Genomic DNA, 20,354 nt, shown 5'->3' on the forward strand with positions numbered 1-20,354 from the left:
TTTGCATCTCTTTTTTTTTGCGTCGATTCCTTACTTCACTTTGGGTTTCACACTTTTGTGTTCAAATTTTGGCACACATACCACACCACGCCAGTCCGTGCTTGAATATTTTCCGAACACCTAGTCCTTCAACAGCTACACCTCACGAACCCATATCACTTCTCATTCTTTCCTGGCACCAAGGCATTCTTCAAGGACCATTGTACAGTTTTGCATATCCTCCCTGCCTTTATTCGCACTCCCTCGCTGTTAACGAACGAGCCGCGGGATCTTTCTTTCCAATCAGCGAGCCAATACCCGACAAAGTTTCCGTCACGACAACGAGTCCCTTTCTCTTGGTCTCTCCACACCGCGCCTCTCGGACTAGCCCTTCCACTGCACTACCCTTCCTCGTCTCCCTTTGTATATTATCCTCCTTTCCTCTCCCTCTCAGTTTATCCGATACACTTCTACAATCATGGGTGGCATCGTCTGGAATGAATGGGCGCGCTTGATGTGCCTCTCATCCTCTTTTAGTAAGTCCTTTTTTACTTTGCTTTTCAGCCGCTGCAGCCTTACTGGCTTAGTCCTTGGACTTGAGGACATACTATGGTCCGGTCGTTGTTTACGAGAGCATTAGACTAATTGCTGTCGTTTGCTGTTATTCCTGATATTAGTTATCTTTGTCGGAGGCATTCTCGGCACTTTTCAACCCTTGCCAGCGTTCGATGCCATGAGGTAAGGCCTTTACATTCCAGTGGGCAAGGAAATAATAATCAAAACTGCATGGCGCACAGCCCTTCCAAAACAAACTACAACAAGATGAAGCAGGGGATGAGGTCCCAACGTGTGATCTGTCCTTCCTGAATCAATAATCCTAGATTTGTTGACGTGTTTTGTGTTTGCTTGTTTGCTTACTCTCGTTTCATTGCTTACCCTATAGAAAGCTGCCCGGACTCTATGCAGAACCAGTACCGGTACTGCCGGTCATCCTCATGTAAGATGACATAACAACCTACTTACCTCAGCCCATGCCTTGCTCTACTGCTGTTTTCAATTCGGACTTTCTTGCTACAAATGATGCTCGCAGCTCTAACGTGCTATTGCTTCTTTTTTCTTCATACAGTCCTCTAGGGATGGCCCTTGCTGCGATCGAATACCCACTTGTGATGCCAGAATATTTAAGCAGCTCGAGTGCGTTTATGCCAAAGGTTGCATTCTATATTCCCCTGGCTGTCCTGGCCCTGCTGGAAGCACAGACCGTGAATGGAGGTGTCTATCTTGCCATTGGAACTGTGGCCTACTTGATGGCCATCCGCGCCGACTTTATGAAGCAGCAGGCTACCTCCTCATCACGGATGCCATAACGCAAGGTTGTCCTGAGAAATCGGAAGCCCCAATGATCAATTGGACAAACCCAGGATGTCTGCCGCCGTTCTGAACATATATCCAGAAGAAAGAAAAAAAAAAAAAAAAAAAAAAAAAAAAAAGATAAGACCTTCTCGAAGAGGGACAGCACCAGCACCATGCCCTTTATCTGAACAACTGAAAAGCTAGAGCCTCATCATACCCGCCATTGTACCATAGTCCTTTCTCTCCATTCATTTCATCCAATAAAAAAGAAGCAAACAAGCCATGTGAAGCGGCTAATAAAGTTCAGGCTATTTTTTTATTTGCTGGCTTTGCTGAAGCGAAATGCCACACGCCTGCTTCAAATATTCTCAGCAGGCGTGCCAGCCTCGGTGGCAGACATACCAATCGCCCCTGAAGCACTTTGTATCAGTTTCATACGGGCAGGGACAATGGATCGGTTGGTCTACACAGACATCTGTATCTGCACAGTAGTATCCAGCACAGCCTTCACACGGACCAAGATAAAAAGAAAAAAAATAAAAGGAACCAAGCGTTAGTTGATGGTGCGTGTTTCATACGCGGACTTGCCTCTTTTGATTAGTGCACCACTTCCCGTAAGCCTTTTTTTTTTTTTTTTTTTTTCGTGCTGTACCTTCGGAGTTGGTTCCTGTCTGATTCAGATCGTCCTGGCCGCCGTTCTCATCATCCTCGTCATGTGTGCCGAAAAAGTCACCAAAGGGGAATTGGCTATGCTGGCGTTTCTCGCGTCGCCGTCTTTGTTGCTCTGCAGTCTGCTCGCGCTGATGGTCCTGCTGCTTCTGACGCCCATACGTCGGTGATGTAGGGGGAAATAGGTCTGAGAGTGGGGCACCGAACGGTGGGGGGTCTGTACTACTATGGGTACTCGTTGGTGTGACACTGAACGATGAAGAATCTGTAGATGTGGTATCGAGAATAGGTTTGAAGAAGCGAACTAATTGGTCGATCGGGGACTCTGACGATGTGAGTATTGAGTATCCGCAGATAAAAAGGACAAGTGTGAGGAGTAAGACGATACGTATGGAGGTTCTTGAAGAGGGGGAGGATGAAGCGATGTTGGCGTCTTCTGATGGCGTTGGTGGGCTGGAGAGTTGCTTTTGAGATGTCGATCGTGGTGAGGGGAGTAGAGTCTTCGAGTCAGTCTTAGGGAATACTTCTGAGGAGGACATGGCTTGGTTTTCAGTGAGCTGTTTGTACGAGGGGGTATGAGAAGAGGAATGGCGATCAGGGTGTAGCTGGTAATGTGATCAGGGTGTAGCTGGCAACGTGATCAGGGTGTAGCTGGCAATGTGATCAGGGTGTAGCTGGCAACGTGATGAGGAGGCGTGCGTTGGCAGCACATCTTTTGTTCGCACGATTGACGTGACTGTAGGTACAAGACATCGAAGCCACTGGGTGCTCAATTGCAAATTTTCTGGCCCAAACCAGATTCTGGTTCCTCTCTACTTTTCCTCCCACCACCTCTTCCTCTTTTTCACATACACCCGTGTTTTTGACACCGACTTGCACGCAGCTCATGGATAGCCATCGAAGCGAGGTCGACGAATCCGTTGTGGTCACCACCAGCGACGAGTATGTTTCCTCATCGACTACCAGCGTAACAATTACTAATGTGCGTTCTCAAACAACAGCGATCTCAACTGCAGAGGGGTCAAAAGGCGACATCCCCCCCACCTCGAGTGACTCGAAGAAAATCATGTCACTTGAGCAGGAACTGCACTCCCTGTCGAAACCCAACAAGACATTCGAGAACTGGGCTAGGACGTTCCGATGTGCGCCCGAGCAGTACTATATCCCAACAAAGGAAGAGGATGTCGCCAAGGTAAAAAAGACAATGACATTGGAAAAAAACGCTTTTTTCGTTCCAGACTTTTGTCGCGAAAGTGTGATACGAAAAAACGGCCCTGCTTGATTTAGCTGGGTCGTGATCCGCCATGGTCACACAGGATGCATACTGCATTATTCAATCTTTTCTTCAACGGTGAGTGTACAGAAACATAGATGACACTAATGCTTATTCGCACCATTCTTTTGTTCTCATTTTGTACGGTTCATATTCATGTCCTGGATGGAATGGAATGCCCACTACATAGATTATCCGCTTGGCGAGACTCTCAGGCAAGTGCGTCAAGGCCGTCGGCACGGGTCACTCTCCCTCAGACCTTGCGTGCACAACCGGGTTCATGATCAACACGGACAAGCTCAACAAATCTATCAAAGTGGATATGGAAAGAATGACTATCGAAATCGAGGCTGGTATGAAACTTCATGAGCTGAACAGTATCTTGGAGAAGGAAGGTCTTGCAATGAGCAATCTAGGCTCGATCTCGGATCAGAGTGTTGCAGGAGCCATATCCACAGCCACACATGGGTCCGGCGCAAAATATTCTACCCTAAGCGCTGCGGTAAGCTATTCATTCACCGCTATTTTAGAAATAGTAATGCACGAAAGCAGAAGTTGTTGCTTGTTTAGTTACTCATGCAAATGATAACTAGGTGGTCGACTTGACAATGATCACGGCCAACGGGGAGTCGCTTTATTGTTCCAAGTTAGTGAACCCAGACGTCTTCTACGCTGCTATCTGCTCAATGGGGTCACTCGGTATCATCACCAAGTTGACTCTTCAGTGCGAACCTGCATTCAAATTAGAGAGCAAGCAGGAGCCTGCTAAGCTGGACGATGTTTTGAACAACTTAGACACCATTATTCATTCTGCAGAGCACGTCCGTCTCTGGTGGTACCCTCACACGGACAATGTCGTTATTTGGCGCGTCAACCGAACCACCAAGGTATGCTGTAAAAAAAAAAAAAAAAAAAAGGAAAGAGGCTGAAAACGCATAATAGAATGGATACGGAACGCCCCACATTCATTGTTCACTTGAACTGACATTGCTATACATGCATAGGAAATTTCTGGCTCCGTCTCAAGCTGGCGCACTTCCCGCTGGTTCACCTTTCACTTTTACCAGGGACTTCTCTACTTCTGCCGCTTCATCCCGCGTCTGATTCCGACTCTTTCCCGGTTCATGTTCTGGGCTACTCAGTCGAAGCCCCTGGAGCGCGTCGACAAGAGTGTTAAGATCTTCAACTTTGACTGCCTCTTTGCCCAGTACGTGAATGAGTGGGCCATTCCTTGGTCACGTACAGCGGAAGCAATCAGGGCTTTGGACAAGTTCATCGAGACTGGGTCTGTGCAGGTGGAAACAGGAGTCGGAGTTGCTGCGCCAATTGACGAGGCGAACAACAAGACGAACGGTCAAAGTAAGGTCGTGAAGAAGGAACCAGGTCTGAAGGTTCACTTCCCAGTTGAGATTCGGTTTGTGAAGAAGGATGATGCCTGGCTGAGCCCTGCTTACGGAGTGAATTCGTGCTATATCGGGATCATCATGTACCGGTATGTCTTTTCTTCGTTTTGTCCTCTTCTTCGCCCTATTAATGATCGATGCTGTAACCGGAAACCCGCTTTTTATTTTTATTTTTATTATAAATAGTCCCTATGGCAAGCCGGTTCCTTATAAGCGCTTCTGGGCTGGATTTGAGCAGATTATGGCTTCGTTCGAGGGACGACCCCATTGGGCGAAGGCACACTCGGTGGAATTTGAGGGCCTCCGACAGTCGTATCCCATGCTGGAGAAATTTAGTAGAATTCGAGAGGGTTTGGATCCCGAGGGCATGTTCTTGAACCGTAACCTCCGTCTCCATCTAGTTCCTCCTTCCACGCCTACGGCATAAGTCTTTCTATTTTCTGGTTTTTCATTGACCATAGACGAAGATAACCTTAATAAAAAGCATGCATATTGCAGCTTTGATTGTTAGCGTCTTGTTTAGCAGCAAAGGGGACATGAACCCAGGAGAGCGGAAGCCATGTCCTTAAATTGGCGGCGCACAGCTTACTATAAAAAGAGCTACTCTCTCTCAAAAAAAAAAAAAAAAAAAAAAGAAAAGGCCATGGCTGCTCTGCTAAGTTTGTGCGAAAACTCATACAGAACCGATGCGGATTAATCCATATGTTGCAAGCCAGTGCCATAAGGTGCACACGGGGAACAACATACCTGAGAGTCTTCAGAAAGTCGATAGCACAATATAGCCTGAAAATCTTCGTGCTGGGAACGCCAGTGCTATATCTGCCGTAAAAAACCCTCTTGCTAGCTGCTAAGTCGCTGCATGCGAAATCATCCACATTTCGATTTGATGGTAAAAGTGTGCTTCATACATTTCACTGAGTATTTTATTGAAGTTGATTCTTGAGTACTGTGATGTCTGAGGTTCGCCTCGAGTCCACAGAAGCAGCATTGCTTCCCGTTGCTTGTGCGTCATTGCACTTTTGAGCTTGTCTTGATTCCAAAGTTACCGACACCGTTATCGATGTCTTCTTCTAGATGACTTTGCGTGTGCCTCAAGCCCGGTCTTGGTCCGCGTCTTGAACGCGCCATTGTGCAGTTGTCGCTTTTGGTTTTGGTTATCAATTTTAATACAGTGATGACAGTGATATCTTGCTGTCGCCCTGACTTGGTCTTGTAGGCGCAGGCTGATGCAGCAATATAACTGACACTGTTATGGACATTGTGGTTAATTATTGGAACAGCGGTCTACGAGCGACAGCTTTGAAAGCGAGCCCTCATGCGGCGCCCAGTCTTATTACCAGTATGGCATCGGCTCAGGGGCTTCTAGTTGTTGTTCGCTATAAAAAAAGAGTTACTGACAAAGACATTGATTTGCAGTGCTATTGAGGCATAATAGAGAAATGATGCTTACCTTGAGGATAGCTCAAGCTCGAGATGGTTCTAGCACGACTGCTCCGCTGTCTCTCCCCCGCTCCGCTTGTATCATCTCTTGGATTCCTCCACTGCCCATCGCCCGCACTCTTTTACTATCCCTTCTCACCATTATTTCCCATCGTCTATGACAACACCCCATTCGCTCTCTCTCTCCGGCGCCCCGTACACATTGGCCATCTCTGCAGAGGAGCCGAACCCGTAACCAGCAATGCCCTGGCTTCGGAGACTGTCACCCCTCAATTGAGAGAGGGCGGTCTGCTGTGTGGTCACAGCCAGTACTGCTCCCTGCCTCCCTCCTACCCGCTCGACCACTAACTTGAACCCATGGCGCGCTCGCCCCTTTGGATATGTCCAGCCTAAGACCAGAAACCTTGACCGAACGACGCGTCCTCTCTCCTTTGACGCCCAGATGAGGAGCATTACTAGACCCGTGATTGCCGAGACATTACCGCTATCACAGAAGGGCCAGCTAAATAGTGGGTCAGTATGTCACTGTTTCATTATATCGGACCCAACGCAAATGCTTCTCTTTATCCAAGAGGATAGAGGATACGTCCAACATGCTTTTGACAACACTAGTTTGCTGGCCATAGGTCTGCTGGTATGCTCCTCAAAGAAACATTCATCTCAGTCGCAGATCTACTTCAGGGTCTTTTCCTAAGATCAGGACCACTGGGTAACCCCTTGACCATAACGTCTCCGCTCTGGGGCTCACGGCCTGCTGCCCTATGTGTCGACGAATGTCCCTTCACACGACCGTAGTCGAGTTCCCCAGAATGATGTATCTAGAATAGATCAAGGATCGGAGAAAGCAGCAGAGACTCTGATGGGCGAAGCAGAGACCAGAAATGTGGGGTAAACAAATAAGGAGTCTGGCACAAGCACAGGCGCAGCTGTTGAATAAGAGCACCATGCACCCATGGGCATAAATCGCAACGCACAAAGCAGAATGAGCAACCCCATCCACACAATAACGTACTAAAAGATGCTGCGGTGCCATTTGTATGGGTGGATAGATGAAAGATGTTTTGTGTAAAGTATTTCGTTTATAAAAATAAAATGATGACGATGCGTCGCCGAGCTGTGTCCTCGTGTTTTTTCGTATATGGCGCCGTTCTGTGGATGTAGAAAGTTGGCTAGCACTCCTCTGTCTCGCGAAAGGGGCAGCGCTCCAGATACATGGAGATGTGCTGGCGAAGAGGTATGCTATCCACTTCCGCTGTTTGAAACACCATATCAGTGCTGTGTTAATAGACCACGATGGACTTGCTTCTGTATTTATACTCTACACTAAAAAGTGGCCATTGTCTGGTCTGTGGATCATCAACAACGCTTATCTATTCGATATAGTCGACTGAGCTGATTGGCAGATAGACTCTTAGGGCCCCAAAAACTTCTCTTCCGGCGCACGATCCGATGCAGCGACTCCAGACACTACTGCGGGGGACAGCGGAGAGTACGTCACTTGAAATCAAGCACCAACCAGGAGTTTAAAGTGGTCCGAGTCCCCGGGTATTGCTCCGCAGGTCGTTGTGCACATTTAAAATTTAGTTGTGGACGTGAGCTGGGGTTCTTTTGTTCGAGGAAAAAAATAGCAAGTTGGTACATCCAACTGTCGCACATAGCAATACGCAATTATGGAAAGTCTTCCCCCACCCCATTGTTGCACCGTGCGTCTCGTCGTGTAATGATTTTTTCTTTGAAAAAACGCGCATCATCCAGTGCCGGTGCAACGACTACGACGTCCATCTGATAGTGTACATACTCTAGTACCTGCATATGAGCCCACCAATAGAAGCGCGTCCATTATTGCTCGCAGATCCGATACGCGTAAAACGCTCTTGCGATCAGTTACCTCCACACACCCGCTCTCCTGAGCGGCTTACTCGTCTGTTCTTCCTGTTCGAAGAGAGCGCCATTGCAGTGAGAGGAGTGTACCCTATGCATTGAAAAAAATATTCCGCCCAAGACTATGGCCGATCCTCTATTGCTTGGGTAACGCCAAGGCAGTAAACTCTTCTCTTGTACGAAATTTCTATCGAATGTAAACTAGAGCACATCCCTGTGCGATCAAAGAGGACGCAGAGATGCGAACAAAGGATGTTGCTATCTTACACGCAATTTGAAAGATTTAAGGGCCCGGGCAGACTTAAAAAGATACCTCAAATTACTGATGAGTGTAAGAATATATAACGAACGCGTCAGAATGGCAGAAAAAGTAATAAAGTGTTATTGCACACTCTCATTGAATAAGTATCGAAGGCAACGGTCATATCATATCCAGGCTATGGTAATGTCCCTTAGGTTTTTGTATTTCGCGCAATCTAAACATAATACAATTCCTTCATAAGGTCCTTGCTCGATGGCTATCGAAACAAAAGCCTTGTCTTCATCAGAAGAAGGGCATATGCGAAGACGAATTCGTACCCTGAGAGTATTGCTTGAGTAATTGAGCACACGCACACTCGCGATAGCTTGGCTTCTGCTAGCACGACATCAATTAGAAGGGGTAGAGAGGTGAATGAGCTGAGATAGAACGGATCGACGAGCTGATTAAAGTCAGCATTTTGGGCGTATAGGTCAAACCGACCCATTGGTAGAAAGCAGTGATGAATTAAAGTTTGCCGCGTCAAACACCGCGATGTGAGACCGCAGCTCTTTTTTCATTCGACTTCAGAGGCTCGTGACCTTGCACGTAGAGACGTAGCAAAAGACGTGTCTTTTTTTTTTTTTCCTATTTTTATTATCATATGTATAAGGTATGCAAGTGCTCGTTTCATGGCTCACTCACTACGGAAGAGTGTTCCACTAGCCAGTCCTTCACCGCGTCTTTGACCGTGTCAAACGTCGTGAATGATTTATGTGAGATGTGGTTCGCGCGAAGAAGTCTTTCCAGCGAGGTGTTTTTTCGTGCCAGTACAATATTTGCCGATAACGCTGCGGGAAAATCTGAGCTGCCATCACCGCAATACAGAATGTGATCTGAATCTGGGTTTTTGAGATCATTGGCTTTGGCTTCACGAAGGGCTATTTGAATGCGTCAATACATCGAGCAGTTAAGATATTAGTCAAGAGACCTGAAAGAAGTGGCGAATCAAGGAACAGGTCCCACAAAAAAAAAGATATTTACCCCGGCCCTTTTCTACGCCATATGGGCTGTTGTCATCAAGAGTAGACGAAGTACAAATAAGATTTGTATTAATATTTAACGCGTTCGTCTTTTCGTAGCAAAGTTCCTGGTAACAATTCATTTTCGAGTTCTAAGACCCGGGGCTGGGTGGGCGTTTCAAGAATTTATAATGTCTTACCTGCTATCGCGCCATAGAACTCTCCACGATCCGTCTTCGCGAAAGGTCAATCCATTTGCTCGAATTTCGATCCCATGGTCAACTCCCAAGAAACGATCCAGCATCTCCTGAATCAATGGCAGAATTCCTCTGTTATAAAACGATAAAATAAAAAAATCATGAGCCTTTCGCCATCTTGTTGGTGCTCTAGCCTCACATTTTTCATACCGTTGTTGTGCACGAGTCCTTGGTTTTCTTACATGCTGATGACTGTGATAGGGATCGCATGCTCTCGGCAGTATCGATGGAACTCCTTAAATCCTGGATCCAGCTGCACGTAATATGACTGTTTAGGTCCTCCGTTCTCTTCGTCAAATGGGACCCTACTCGTGTTTCTTTCAGGGTTTAATACGTCGGCGTTGGGGTCGATGAGGATATCTGCCGCTTCCTTAATCGTTAAATGGAGGCGCTCCCATTTCATCTCCTCTGCTTTCCTAAAGCTCACATCCCCAGGCTGCGTCTCAGGCAAGCGGTCGAGCCGATCCAGTTCCTGCTCGCCCAGCTCGTGCGCGAGGAGTGTGTTGCCCGTATCCTGAAGGACGACTGTGCTGTCAAAATCAACGTATACATGTAGAGCAGTCTGTTGTGAAGGAGGCGACATGACTACTGTTGTGGTATGGCTGTTATCCAAAAAGACATCAAGTAGTGTGAGACAAATAATCACGACACTTTCAAGACGCGAAATGTATGTGAGAGAAAGGCGGCAAATGCAGAGAAGTACAGCAGGAAGGAAAAAAAAATGAAGGAGTGGATGAGATGGCGGAAAGGAAGAAAAGAAAAGGAAAGGAAAGAGAAAGAAAGAAAGAGGGGAGCGTGTTTGCGGACGTGAAAAACTGGTCATGAAAAAGTATGGGAATGACGCATGGTATTTATGTCCATTTTTGTTGTTTTATTGATGTTTTCGTGGTTGAACCCTGTAAGTCTTTGTCAATCTTGCAGAGGAGCACAGAATGAGTAAAAATACAACGGGCACACAGACACGCATAGTCTACACACCGTTCGTTATACTTGCACATAAAACAGAATAAACATAATTCACTGCCTACTCTATTCAATCGCATTTTTTCAGCTCGCCAAAAAAAAATTCCCGGCAGCATTCAATAGAGCACACAATAGCTGACATTCAAAACGGGGACACAAACAAACGAATAAAATAATACCATTGTCATCCTGCAGAACAAACTGGGTTTTCGGAGCTCTGGGGTGCGCCAATCGTACCCTATCCGCCGCTGTCTCCCGCGAATTGAGTACGCGTAAGTTCTGTCCCTACTTCGGTATCGTTCCCTACCACCTTTTCCAAGTGGCTCTGACTAAGAAAGATGATCAAGAGACGAGACCGCCGATGTTTTTTCTCTTTGCTATGTATCATTTACTCTATACACTTACACAGATAAGCAACTGCATCCGTACAGGAATAGGGAAGGAACAAAGACGCATGTAATGCAAAAAAAAAAAAAGGAAAGTGCCTGCGTCAACACTCAGCAATTCCACAAAAACCTCCATCGTGACAAATCCTCGTCCGTCGAGAATTCCCGCAGCCATCGCGCTCTATCCCACCGTGCAGTATTTCAGCCCTGATAGCCCTGACAGCCCTGATAGCCCTGACAGCCCTGAGAGCCCTTTCTATAAACCTCGGCACCTTTATTTCTGTAGTAGCAATCGTTGTATTTTTTTTTCAAGGGCTACCGGGACCATTATTTGCCTGGCAAAATCTGGCACCTTCGAGACGTCATGACATACTATCCGTGTTGTTGTTTATGACACGTTGTTTTTGTCCGCACCCATTTTTGAGGAAAACCTCCTTTGATTCTTGGTCAAGGACTGTTGCACAAATTTTGCGAAGTATCTATGATTGCTAACGTGTCCAAGACGTGTGCCATCATTGTTGAGGACGCGACGGGTACAAGGAGAAGAGGGTAGAGTAGGTCAATCATTCCTCTCAGCTAAATTGGTTTCAAGGAGCAGGCAGTAATTTAGGGTCCCTTGCCCTTTGTTGATAGGACGTTGGCCGTTTGTGTGCTACAAGTTCTTGCTAGGACACTAAGATCGGGGACTGGGGTACGCGCAAGTATCATCCTCTCGTTCTTAAGCGCGATAGAGGGATGTAGCCTAACCAAGTCTAGTCGATTTTTAAGTACATGAAGAATCATTGACGCCACACTCTATCTTAACTTTATAGAGATCAAACCTCGCATTGAAGGCTCTGGTTGGATGTCAATCTGTAAAAACAAGGGTACGGGGCACATTTGGACTAGATCCAAATGTATCGTTCCTGCCATTGACATTTGGACCGGGTGTCCTCTCTGTCTTGCTAGCTTTGTTCCTTAACAATAGTTGGGATGGACCCTGGTTATCGCCCGATCTTATTTATGCCTCACAAGTATCCATACAACGTATTTATCTTCTGCTCTTGTAGACTTATTTTGATTAAGGGATACGAGCTACTGGATCTATAGATGTAGTGGACCAGATGGAGGGAAGAAAAAATCACAAAAACAGATGGGAAGTGCACCCCACACAATCGAGAACGAATTGTGCATTCACGTACTTCACTCCCAGCAAACACCGCTTTCTTCTTCCTCTGTCCTTCACTCACAAGTCGTTTGGTGCAACTATACGGACGTCGATGGGCGAAAAAAAATAAATAACGACAACCGGACGTGTTGATCACGCGCACATCTGAGCAACCATACCATGCAGCATAGAAGTTACAAGAAAGAGGGTTTTTTTGTTTGTATTTCGAACACCGAAAGTCAACGGTAAGCTACTTGTTATACATTTGCACAGTGATTTTTTTTTTTTTTCCCTCTCTGTTTTGGAGCCCTAGCCCATGGTCCATGGCCGAAAAGATTGCGGCTGCATTGAAAGCAGCCATCGCAGCGAATTTTCTAATACGAGCACATACCACAAAGATTGTTCGGTCCATGCTAATGCACATGCATTGTGGAGTTGTTTCTCCTACTGCTCTCCTTTCCATATACCTTTTTATACAGCGTCCATTGGCTCGGATAAAACCTAAGGGGTTCCTTTTTCAGTGGGTGCAACACAGATGATTGTACGCCGATTATAGATTATGGATACAAATCTGAAAAGATATGCGATGCAAAGTCTTCCAGGCGTTTCCCTGATCTTGGAACCAAGAATAGATCCACCTTTTCTCCTTGCGCGTATTGCCTTTTTTTTTTTTATTGAAAATATATCTTCTTCTGGTAACTTTTCAGAGCAGCTGAATAAGAAAAAAAAAAAAAAAAAAAAAAAAAGGTGGCCGTGAACACAACGATAAACCTAACTTTACTCCACGCGAGACACAGTGAATAAGGCTTGGGGAGTAAATGTGTATACTGGCCATGGGCACACACGAAAACTGCGTATCGTAAGCAGTTTGATATGTGAATTCGTTCTGACAGCATTCGCCCATGCTCCCTTTAAAACCTGATTATTCCTTGTCAGTAAAGATGTGGTTTGCGCCTTCTCTCGTGCTCTAGACTGAAGACAAAAATTGTTCCAATAGACCCCAGCCAAATAATATCATGGTCGAGGACTTGGCTAGACGACACCTGATTGGTACCAGACGACCATCGGTCTTTGTGGCGTTGAATTTTACCAAAATAAAATCGTAGCAACCTTGAAAAGGTCCATGGACCAAAAGCAATACGTACCCATCCTCGCGTATCTTGCCTTCCGTGAGAAATATATAAACGCGTTATTTATACTATACTAGACTGGTAATGTATATACAATAACAAGTATCATTTTTTACAGCTACCTGGGCACTGCTGCGGGACCCGAGCCCTGCACGCGCTTGACCAACAGCTTCATCCCCGGCATGGGCCTCCAAGTTACACGCGCCGCCTTCTTAAATGTGAACCCGGGCGAAGGGTGGTATTCCAAGTCGACCAGCAAGTAGTACAACAAGATCTTAGTCTCAATCAAAGCAAACTTGGACCCGATACAATTCCTTGGCCCGGTCAAGAATGGTACGTATGCCCAGTGCATATCGGGCGTGACATGCTTGGTTGTTGTCTGGTTGTCCGTCAGAGTCGCGGGGTCCATCCATCGCTCAGGCTTGAATTCTTCGGCATCTTCGCCGTAGACGCTCTTCAACTTGTGCAATGCTGCAGGTGACAAGAACACCTGGGTGCCCTTCGGGATCTCGTAACCGAGGATGTTGTCGTCCTCAGACGCGATGCGGGAGGTTGTGGGGACTGGTGGGATGAACCGAAGCAGCTCCTTGACACATGCGTTCAAGTATGGCAACGCGTTGAGTGCATCATACGTTAGCGGCTTGTTTTCGTCGGGACGGCCCAGTTCTGTCAAGAGCTCGTTTCGAACGCGCTTTTGGGCCTCGGGGTAGATGGAAAGCACGTGCAGCATCCATGTCACGGTCACCGACGTAGTCTCATGTCCCGCAGCCAGGAACGTCAGGATCTGGTCCTTGAGCTCCTGATCCGTCAGTTTGCCGTCCTCGAGCGATCCCACCTGTTCATTGCCGCGGATCAGAATACTCATAAGGTCTTTACCCTCCTCCTCATAATCGTTGCCGGCTTTCTCATTGGCGAGTGCTTGGGCGAGTTTTTCGGCAATAAGACGAGTCGAGACGCGGTCGATCGAATGGATAGCGCGCCAACGACGTCGGTTGTGCTCAAAGGGAATGTGGACGTAGATTGGTATAAATGCGCGAAGGAGCTGGATAATGTTGGAGGATGTATTGAAGAGTTCACAGTAAGCCTGGCTCAGCTCGTTGTTGGGATTGGTCAGGGCCTGGAAGTCATAGCCGAACCCTACGGTATTGCAAAGAAAAGACGATACCATGAGATTCAAAATGTAAAATGCAAGGGCTGAGCGCGGACGCGTCGAACTGGATGATTGTATGCAGTGCGACTATGTACCTGCAAGTCCAATAATATCGAGAGTGGCACGTCCTAGATCTGTCGTGATATCGAATTCGGCGACCTTGTTCTCTGCCTGATCGACGCGTTCCTCCCACATCTTGCCCAGCATAGCTGCAGGGCCGGCCATGATGTGCACCATATCCTTGATGTGTTTGTGACCGAAAGCCGGGTTCAGCATCTTGCGCTGCTTTTTGTGCGCATCTCCCTCAGCCAGCAGAACGCCACGGCCAATGATCTGGCCCAGAATACGAACGACGCGATTAGGCTTTGGGTACTTGTAGGAGTGTGTGCCAAAGACATGTTGAATCGCCTTGGGATCAGCAAGGAGGATGCGCTGGTTATTAAATAGGCCTCGGTAGCGTACGAGGCCACCGTACTCCTCAATCCATCTGCGGTGGGGAACACCGGCTTCTTCTATTAGGATGTCGAGGAAATTGCCAACGAAGGGGATGTGGTACTTGTTGTATTTAGACTCATTAGGTGGACCGGGGATATGTCGGAGAGGAGAGATGAAGTTTGGGTAGAAGTACACTTTGTAGAGGAGGTAGGAGGAGAGCAGGGCGACGAGTGTTCCAAGCGTGGTGAGGGGGTCAATCTGCACCGAACTGAGCAGAGTGGACGCAACTGCCATTGGGGAAAAGAGTGAATGAGAGAGTTCGAATGAGGAATGGAGAGGAGCTGAATCGGATCGTTTAACAGGATGTTGGGGAACAAGTGTGATGAGAGAAGTAGTTTTGTTCGGCTGGCGATTTGCGAGTATGAAGTGTGCTTTTTGAGGCGTGTGCTTTTATACGTTTTCCGACAGCAAGCGATAGCAGCAGGACATCACGATGAGCAACATGGTAGATATGATCGCCCCCGATAAGTCCTCATCGCCACGTCGTCGTTGTCGTCTCGATGCTTTTTTCGATCTGGGCTGCGTTGTATGTGCGTATGTTTCATTCTTCGGGTCAATTTTGCCTTTCCTATGCCGAACAAATGAGCACAAAACCAGTTTGAAGCATTTGGCTCGGTCAGCGCAATTGCGGCTCCACATGCCCCTTTTTTAGTAGGCAATCATGTTTATGTTTGTCTCCTTCGTTCCTCCTTTCTTCCCGGATGAATGTTGGCGAGGAACCATGCAGGGCTGTGGAGTTCGGCCGCGACCACAGGACGCCCTTCTCCGCTCGGAAAACGTATGCGTTCCTAAGTGTATGCTTCAGTTTGTATTCAATGGAGTTCCACGAGCTCATTTCATCCGCGGTCGCAAGCGGTGCATCCCCCGTATCGAGCTTTCTTCTCCACCTTCGTCTTGACGCGTAACGATCACGGCGGAGCCCTGTGTAGTCAAGCCATATTCGCATTTTTGATCGACCACGACAAGTCCCTCATTGCTACACGCAATCCATACCCCCATCGATCCGATCGAAAAAAAATCAGCAAGTGCCCATTATTGATTGTACCCACTGTTTTCTCGCTTTCTCGATCGCATTCGTATCCTTCTTCTCTTCATATTGTTTTCTAATATCTTTTTTTTTTTTTTTTTTTTACTGTGTCGTCACCTCTAACTTGCATGCAAACGATAGATTTGATCGTTGATTGCTTGGCCTGCTTGGCCAGTGCGTCCCATACATCGATGTACTTTTCATCTGGTGCAATCCTTGACCCCACTTTCACTTTAGACTATTTCTCACTGATCCATGCAATTGGGCGTATTGAGCTTGCCAACAATAGCAGCAGTCAAGGTACCGCCCTGCTACCATCTGGTCCCACATTCTAATGTAAAAGGTATAATAGGATTTATTACCGTCGTACAGGGACAGCAGAGCAATTGGGCACCCAACTCAATTCTACCCATCCTTCGCACATGAAGGGCGTTGCGATTGCTTCCTCAACTCATCAACCCTCGTCCCCTTCCTTCCTCCGGTGCACCCAGGAACAACACAATCAACAAGTAAAGCAGCAGCACTGCATGGATAAAGATTAGAGTGCAAACAGCGAATCGAAGGATGTCAACATTCGACCCCGTCATCTCGCCATGGCTCGCTATTGGCTCATGCATAGGCTTCACACTCATGTTCGTTGGGTCCCTCTACCTCTTCCCCGTCAAGACCAAGAAGCCTCAGCCTCGTGAACATCCTTCGCGGCGATACAGTCTGCTGTCGAATGCCTCGCAATCATCCGCTACAGGAGGAGTACCGTCAGCAGCCGATGATACCACCCCGCCATCCTCACCAAGACCGTCGTCCGTCTCCTCGGTCTCGACAGCCATGTCCTCCAGCACCACAAACAACACGACCACGACGACGACAACAGCAACGACCACGACCACGATTATCACCACAAAGTCGCCCGCGAGTGGAGCTGGAGCCGACAATCGAGCACATCGCACCAGTACGCACCTTCTCTTTATCGAGTCCGCCAACAGCATCTCCTCCTCAGCCTCAGCTTCTTCCTCACCCGCCTTATCCGCTATTAATCCTGCAACAATCACGTCTACATCCACGCTTTCGCCAGCAGCTTCATCCGCGCTCTTGGCAGCAGTCTCTGTAAATTCGACTGCAGCGCGTCCAGAGGTCGCCATTCATTCGTATGCATCCTCGCAGTACGATCGAATCCTGGCTTCACGCCTCTTGGCCCATCCTGAGCATCCTCAGCAACATCAGTCAAACCAGCATCAGCATCATTTGGTCTCGCCGGTTGAGGTCCAGAAGCTCGATAGGGATCACCCACTGGTGATCATCCAGCGATTTAAGGGCATCCTTCTTACGTCTTTTCTGGTGCCCTTGTATCTTTGGTGGCTCTTCAAGTTCTCGGGCGCCATTCCAACAGATCAGGTAGGACGAGTTAAGCCTCAAGGCACCTCTCCCTCTTTGCCGTCTGCTAACAGATCACTTTTTGAGACAATCATAGTCGTTCTGGACACGGCTGGGTCAGTTCCTGGGCCTGCTGGGCATAGCCTTCCCGGAGAGCATCTTCCAGCTGGCGAATCATATTGTGGTCCCACTGTTTTTGGTCGGGGTCCTGTTTATGGGCCCCGTACTAATGATGTTCCTGAGCAACGAGCTGCCGTTCCAGCAGGCTTTTGATTGGGCAAAACAACAGCAGCATCTAAGGGGTCTCCTAGGGATCAGAAACTTTGTTGTTGGTCCTGTTTCAGAAGAATTCATCTTTCGGGCGTGCATGGTCGCAATCGTCGCCCACTCTGGAGCCTCGGCCTCGGTCATGATCTTTGGTCTGCCCTTAGTCTTTGGTATCGGTAAAGCTCAAACGATTGTTCCTCTGTGTATGCTTGTGCATCGATACTTTTTTCCGCATACTCAATATCGTCTTTTTTTTTTAAAAAAAAAAATTGTGTGTGTTGAATAGCACACATCCATCACGGCTACGAAGCCTACGCCAAGAAGGGTCGTACACGCCGCGCGTTGATGAATGCTGCCCTCATGGCCTGTTTCCAGACCGCATATACCACCCTCTTTGGCTGGTTCGCCACCTTCCTGTTCCTGAGGACATCTAACTTGATCGCCCCTTGTCTCTGCCATGCATTCTGCAACATGATGGGCTTTCCAGACGTTACCAACATCCAATACTTTGGCCGTATGAAATATTGGCTGTATCTGGCCTTTGTCTCTGGCCTGATCCTGTTTTGTGTCGCGCTAGGGCCATTAACCAATCCGGAATTGTATGGCGACAAGAACAGCTTGGCCTACTGGCGACTCACCATGGGATCAATGGAGCCAAGCTCAGACACATAGAACCAAATCTGGATATAAAATAAAATAAAATAAGATAATAAGATAATAAGATACAAGTGTAATAGATCGTATACATTTGATAGGAATATTACTGAAGGCATCTCAATATCTATCCCTATCCCGTTCTCGCTCACGGTCTCGGTCTCGGTCTCGATAACTGTCTCGATCCCGGCTGTCTCGACTTGACCTGTAGTCACGATCTCTGTCATCCCGACTATCCCTGCTCGATCTGTAGTCGCGATCATCTCTGTCATCCCGACTGTCGCGACTTGCCCTGTGGTCCCTGTCTCTGTCCCTGTCCCTGTCCCTGTCATCTCGGCTATCACGGCTCAATCTGTGATCTCGATCGTCCTTGAAGTCTCGACTCGATCTGTGGTCATGGCCGCTTTCACTGCTCCGCTCCGCCAGTCGTTTCTTCCTTGCCATTTCTTGCTCAATAATCTCTTCTACCGCAGACCGCTTCTTCGGTGCTGAGGTAATAGGGACACTAGCTGGAGCAGGTGTTGGTGTAGCCAATGTCGTTGTTGATGATGGTGTCACTGCTGTGGATGCTGCAGATGACGAACTCTTTGACGAAAACGGATTCGGCTTCTTGGTCGCCAACGCATTCAAACTCTTTGGTTTCAACAGTCCTGCCCCTGCTCCCAGTCTCAGTCCACCACCGAGCCCAACAGCTGGCTTGATCGCAATATCCAGCTTAATCTTCTCCTCATCATTCTCTCTAACCAATTCCTTTGCAGTCTCGCCTCCGTCTTCTGCCTGTTGCTGCTGCCTAAGTGCCGCCGCCCTTTCGATCTGCTGTTGAATCAACTTCTGTTCCCGCTGCTCGTCATCCATCTCCATGCGCTCCTTCTTGGCGATAGCTTCCTGTCTTGCAAGATTCTTTGGCGAATTGTCGACCCATTGTATAAACCAACCCTTAGGAGTCTCGTCCACAGTCGCCAGGCCTTCCTTTCCGAGATGCATGGCGAATTCAGATAGGGACGCCCATTTGGTCGCGTTCATGTGGAGATGAGTTCTGTCCGAGATGAATTCTTGGTAGACAAGATTGGCGTGCACTCGACGTGTGCCGTATCTGCAAGGACAGGGAACAATGTGTTATAATTATCATTCGTTTTTTTTCATTTTTTTTTTTTTTTTTTCATTGCTGCTCCACAGAATGACCAGACAAACCCAATTCATAAGAGAGAGTGCGTCCGGCTAAAAAGTACCTTGTGGAAAGCAGCTTTAAAAAATCTTTTTGGAACTCTCCAGAGTAGTCGTTAACGTATTTCTCGGGTGATTCGGCAACGAGCAAGATCTTGCGCTGATGCGACTCGGATGCACAGTGACACTAGATTGATGAATAGAAAAAAAAAACAATCGTTAGCAGGAGAGAGGTTAGCGGATCTTTTTTTTTTTTTTTTTTTTTTTTTCGTTTCTGTTAAAACTCGAGTCAGTTGTGCAAAAAGGAAAACATATCCTGTACCTTGAATCCGTTCTCATCTCGGCATTGCTTTTCGCAAATCTGGCAGTACCACCGTAATTTCTGAAGTCCTTTTGATTTGATGCGGTTAGCAACCTAGTGAGCGTACAGGAACATAACGAGGGAAACGAGCTGGTTAGCCGTGGGCGCAGCGCATCGGATCAACAAATGAAAAGGCGAAAGGTGCAATCGTGGCAAAGAGAGACAATGTCGAGTCGCATGGTCGATCGCTGACTGGAAACATACAGCTTTGGCAGTGAGAAATCCGTCCTTGGCCATAGTGTGTTAATTGGGAACAGCGAGAGAAGGGTTTGGAGGGGATCATTGCTTCTACTTTTGCAAGTACGGTTAAGGTCTCACACTCAGTGGCTTGGCATTTTGGGCCAAGAAGGGGATGGACCATGAGAGACCATCGTCTGAGTATAGTGGACTTCTAGAGAAGCTAATTTTATTATCAAAGGCTTTTCCTGACTATTGTACATATTTGCTCATGAACTTCCGATGGAAGTCCGAGCGAAGCGTATCGTTGATGAACCGCTTCTTGGGCTTGTCATCCATGCCTCTGGCCTGGTTCTTGAAAATCACATCGTCGTCCCATCGACGCTTCACTGAAAAGTCCTTTGGCCCAGAAGAGCTACCGCCCATCTCCAGTAAAGGGTTTCCTGCCGCCGCCTGCGCCTCTCGCTCCTTCTCCTCCTCTTCCCGTTGAAGTCTCTCTTGTCGCTCCTTCTCCTCTGCTCGTTCCCGCTTGATCTTCTCTAGCTCA

The 20,354-nt window shown here is 47.6% G+C and overlaps 7 protein-coding genes across 7 annotated transcripts; 3 read left to right on the forward strand and 4 right to left on the reverse strand.

The window, feature by feature from the left end:
• Positions 1–457: 457 nt before the first annotated feature.
• BC939DRAFT_482106 (uncharacterized protein) lies at positions 458–1,346 on the forward strand (the record flags this gene model as incomplete). The annotated part of the gene is made up of 4 exons (XM_051559088.1): positions 458–515; positions 657–717; positions 923–976; positions 1,106–1,346. The coding sequence occupies 4 exons, from the start codon at positions 458–460 to the stop codon at positions 1,344–1,346; spliced, it is 414 nt and encodes a 137-aa protein (XP_051406431.1).
• Positions 1,347–1,628: 282 nt separating this feature from the next.
• Positions 1,629–2,680, reverse strand: BC939DRAFT_469434 (uncharacterized protein). The gene is made up of 2 exons (XM_051558014.1): positions 1,985–2,680; positions 1,629–1,837 (listed from the first exon to the last, which is right to left on the reverse strand). The coding sequence occupies exons 1-2, from the start codon at positions 2,538–2,540 to the stop codon at positions 1,701–1,703; spliced, it is 693 nt and encodes a 230-aa protein (XP_051406432.1). The 5' UTR covers positions 2,541–2,680; the 3' UTR covers positions 1,629–1,700.
• Positions 2,681–2,814: 134 nt separating this feature from the next.
• On the forward strand, positions 2,815–5,168 carry BC939DRAFT_469435 (L-gulono-gamma-lactone oxidase precursor). Its single transcript, XM_051558015.1, has 5 exons — positions 2,815–3,193; positions 3,465–3,776; positions 3,868–4,161; positions 4,279–4,766; positions 4,864–5,168. The coding sequence occupies exons 1-5, from the start codon at positions 2,888–2,890 to the stop codon at positions 5,102–5,104; spliced, it is 1,641 nt and encodes a 546-aa protein (XP_051406433.1). The 5' UTR covers positions 2,815–2,887; the 3' UTR covers positions 5,105–5,168.
• A 3,701-nt stretch (positions 5,169–8,869) lies between these two features.
• On the reverse strand, positions 8,870–10,346 carry BC939DRAFT_469438 (HAD-like domain-containing protein). The gene is made up of 4 exons (XM_051558016.1): positions 9,698–10,346; positions 9,459–9,587; positions 9,281–9,306; positions 8,870–9,177 (listed from the first exon to the last, which is right to left on the reverse strand). The coding sequence occupies exons 1-4, from the start codon at positions 10,336–10,338 to the stop codon at positions 8,927–8,929; spliced, it is 1,047 nt and encodes a 348-aa protein (XP_051406434.1). The 5' UTR covers positions 10,339–10,346; the 3' UTR covers positions 8,870–8,926.
• Positions 10,347–13,259: 2,913 nt separating this feature from the next.
• On the reverse strand, positions 13,260–15,020 carry BC939DRAFT_403918 (cytochrome P450; the record flags this gene model as incomplete). The annotated part of the gene is made up of 2 exons (XM_051552773.1): positions 13,260–14,278; positions 14,387–15,020. The coding sequence occupies 2 exons, from the start codon at positions 15,018–15,020 to the stop codon at positions 13,260–13,262; spliced, it is 1,653 nt and encodes a 550-aa protein (XP_051406435.1).
• A 988-nt stretch (positions 15,021–16,008) lies between these two features.
• Positions 16,009–18,160, forward strand: BC939DRAFT_469443 (uncharacterized protein). The gene is made up of 3 exons (XM_051558017.1): positions 16,009–17,205; positions 17,282–17,627; positions 17,738–18,160. Exons 1-3 carry the CDS (start codon positions 16,378–16,380, stop codon positions 18,121–18,123), a joined length of 1,560 nt encoding a protein of 519 aa, XP_051406436.1. The 5' UTR covers positions 16,009–16,377; the 3' UTR covers positions 18,124–18,160.
• A 65-nt stretch (positions 18,161–18,225) lies between these two features.
• Positions 18,226–19,867, reverse strand: BC939DRAFT_482112 (domain of Kin17 curved DNA-binding protein-domain-containing protein; the record flags this gene model as incomplete). The annotated part of the gene is made up of 4 exons (XM_051559089.1): positions 18,226–19,198; positions 19,335–19,456; positions 19,592–19,684; positions 19,835–19,867. 4 exons carry the CDS (start codon positions 19,865–19,867, stop codon positions 18,226–18,228), a joined length of 1,221 nt encoding a protein of 406 aa, XP_051406437.1.
• Between the last annotated feature and the right edge of the window lie 487 nt (positions 19,868–20,354).

The sequence above is a fragment of the Gamsiella multidivaricata genome, assembly GCF_025024155.1.
Source record: "Gamsiella multidivaricata strain RSA 2152 chromosome Unknown BC939scaffold_129, whole genome shotgun sequence".
NCBI lineage: Eukaryota > Fungi > Mortierellomycota > Mortierellomycetes > Mortierellales > Mortierellaceae > Gamsiella > Gamsiella multidivaricata.

Bases quoted from the DNA above. Each gene is read 5' to 3' on its own strand.
- BC939DRAFT_469438 (XM_051558016.1), bottom strand. From the start codon at position 10,338: ATGACCAGTTTTTCACGTCCGCAAACACGCTCCCCTCTTTCTTTCTTT. The intron at 9,588-9,697 runs GTAAGAAAACCA...GTTTTATAACAG, and splicing joins CCTATCACAGTCATCAGCAT to AGGAATTCTGCCATTGATTC. The intron at 9,178-9,280 runs GTAAATATCTTT...GCATTCAAATAG, and splicing joins TGGCGTAGAAAAGGGCCGGG to CCCTTCGTGAAGCCAAAGCC.
- BC939DRAFT_469434 (XM_051558014.1), bottom strand. From the start codon at position 2,540: ATGTCCTCCTCAGAAGTATTCCCTAAGACTGACTCGAAGACTCTACTC. The intron at 1,838-1,984 runs GTACAGCACGAA...GTCCGTGTGAAG, and splicing joins GACAGGAACCAACTCCGAAG to GCTGTGCTGGATACTACTGT.
- BC939DRAFT_469435 (XM_051558015.1), top strand. From the start codon at position 2,888: ATGGATAGCCATCGAAGCGAGGTCGACGAATCCGTTGTGGTCACCACC. The intron at 4,162-4,278 runs GTATGCTGTAAA...ATACATGCATAG, and splicing joins GCGTCAACCGAACCACCAAG to GAAATTTCTGGCTCCGTCTC. The intron at 4,767-4,863 runs GTATGTCTTTTC...TATTATAAATAG, and splicing joins ATCGGGATCATCATGTACCG to TCCCTATGGCAAGCCGGTTC.
- BC939DRAFT_469443 (XM_051558017.1), top strand. From the start codon at position 16,378: ATGTCAACATTCGACCCCGTCATCTCGCCATGGCTCGCTATTGGCTCA. The intron at 17,206-17,281 runs GTAGGACGAGTT...AGACAATCATAG, and splicing joins GCGCCATTCCAACAGATCAG to TCGTTCTGGACACGGCTGGG. The intron at 17,628-17,737 runs GTAAAGCTCAAA...TGTGTTGAATAG, and splicing joins GCCCTTAGTCTTTGGTATCG to CACACATCCATCACGGCTAC.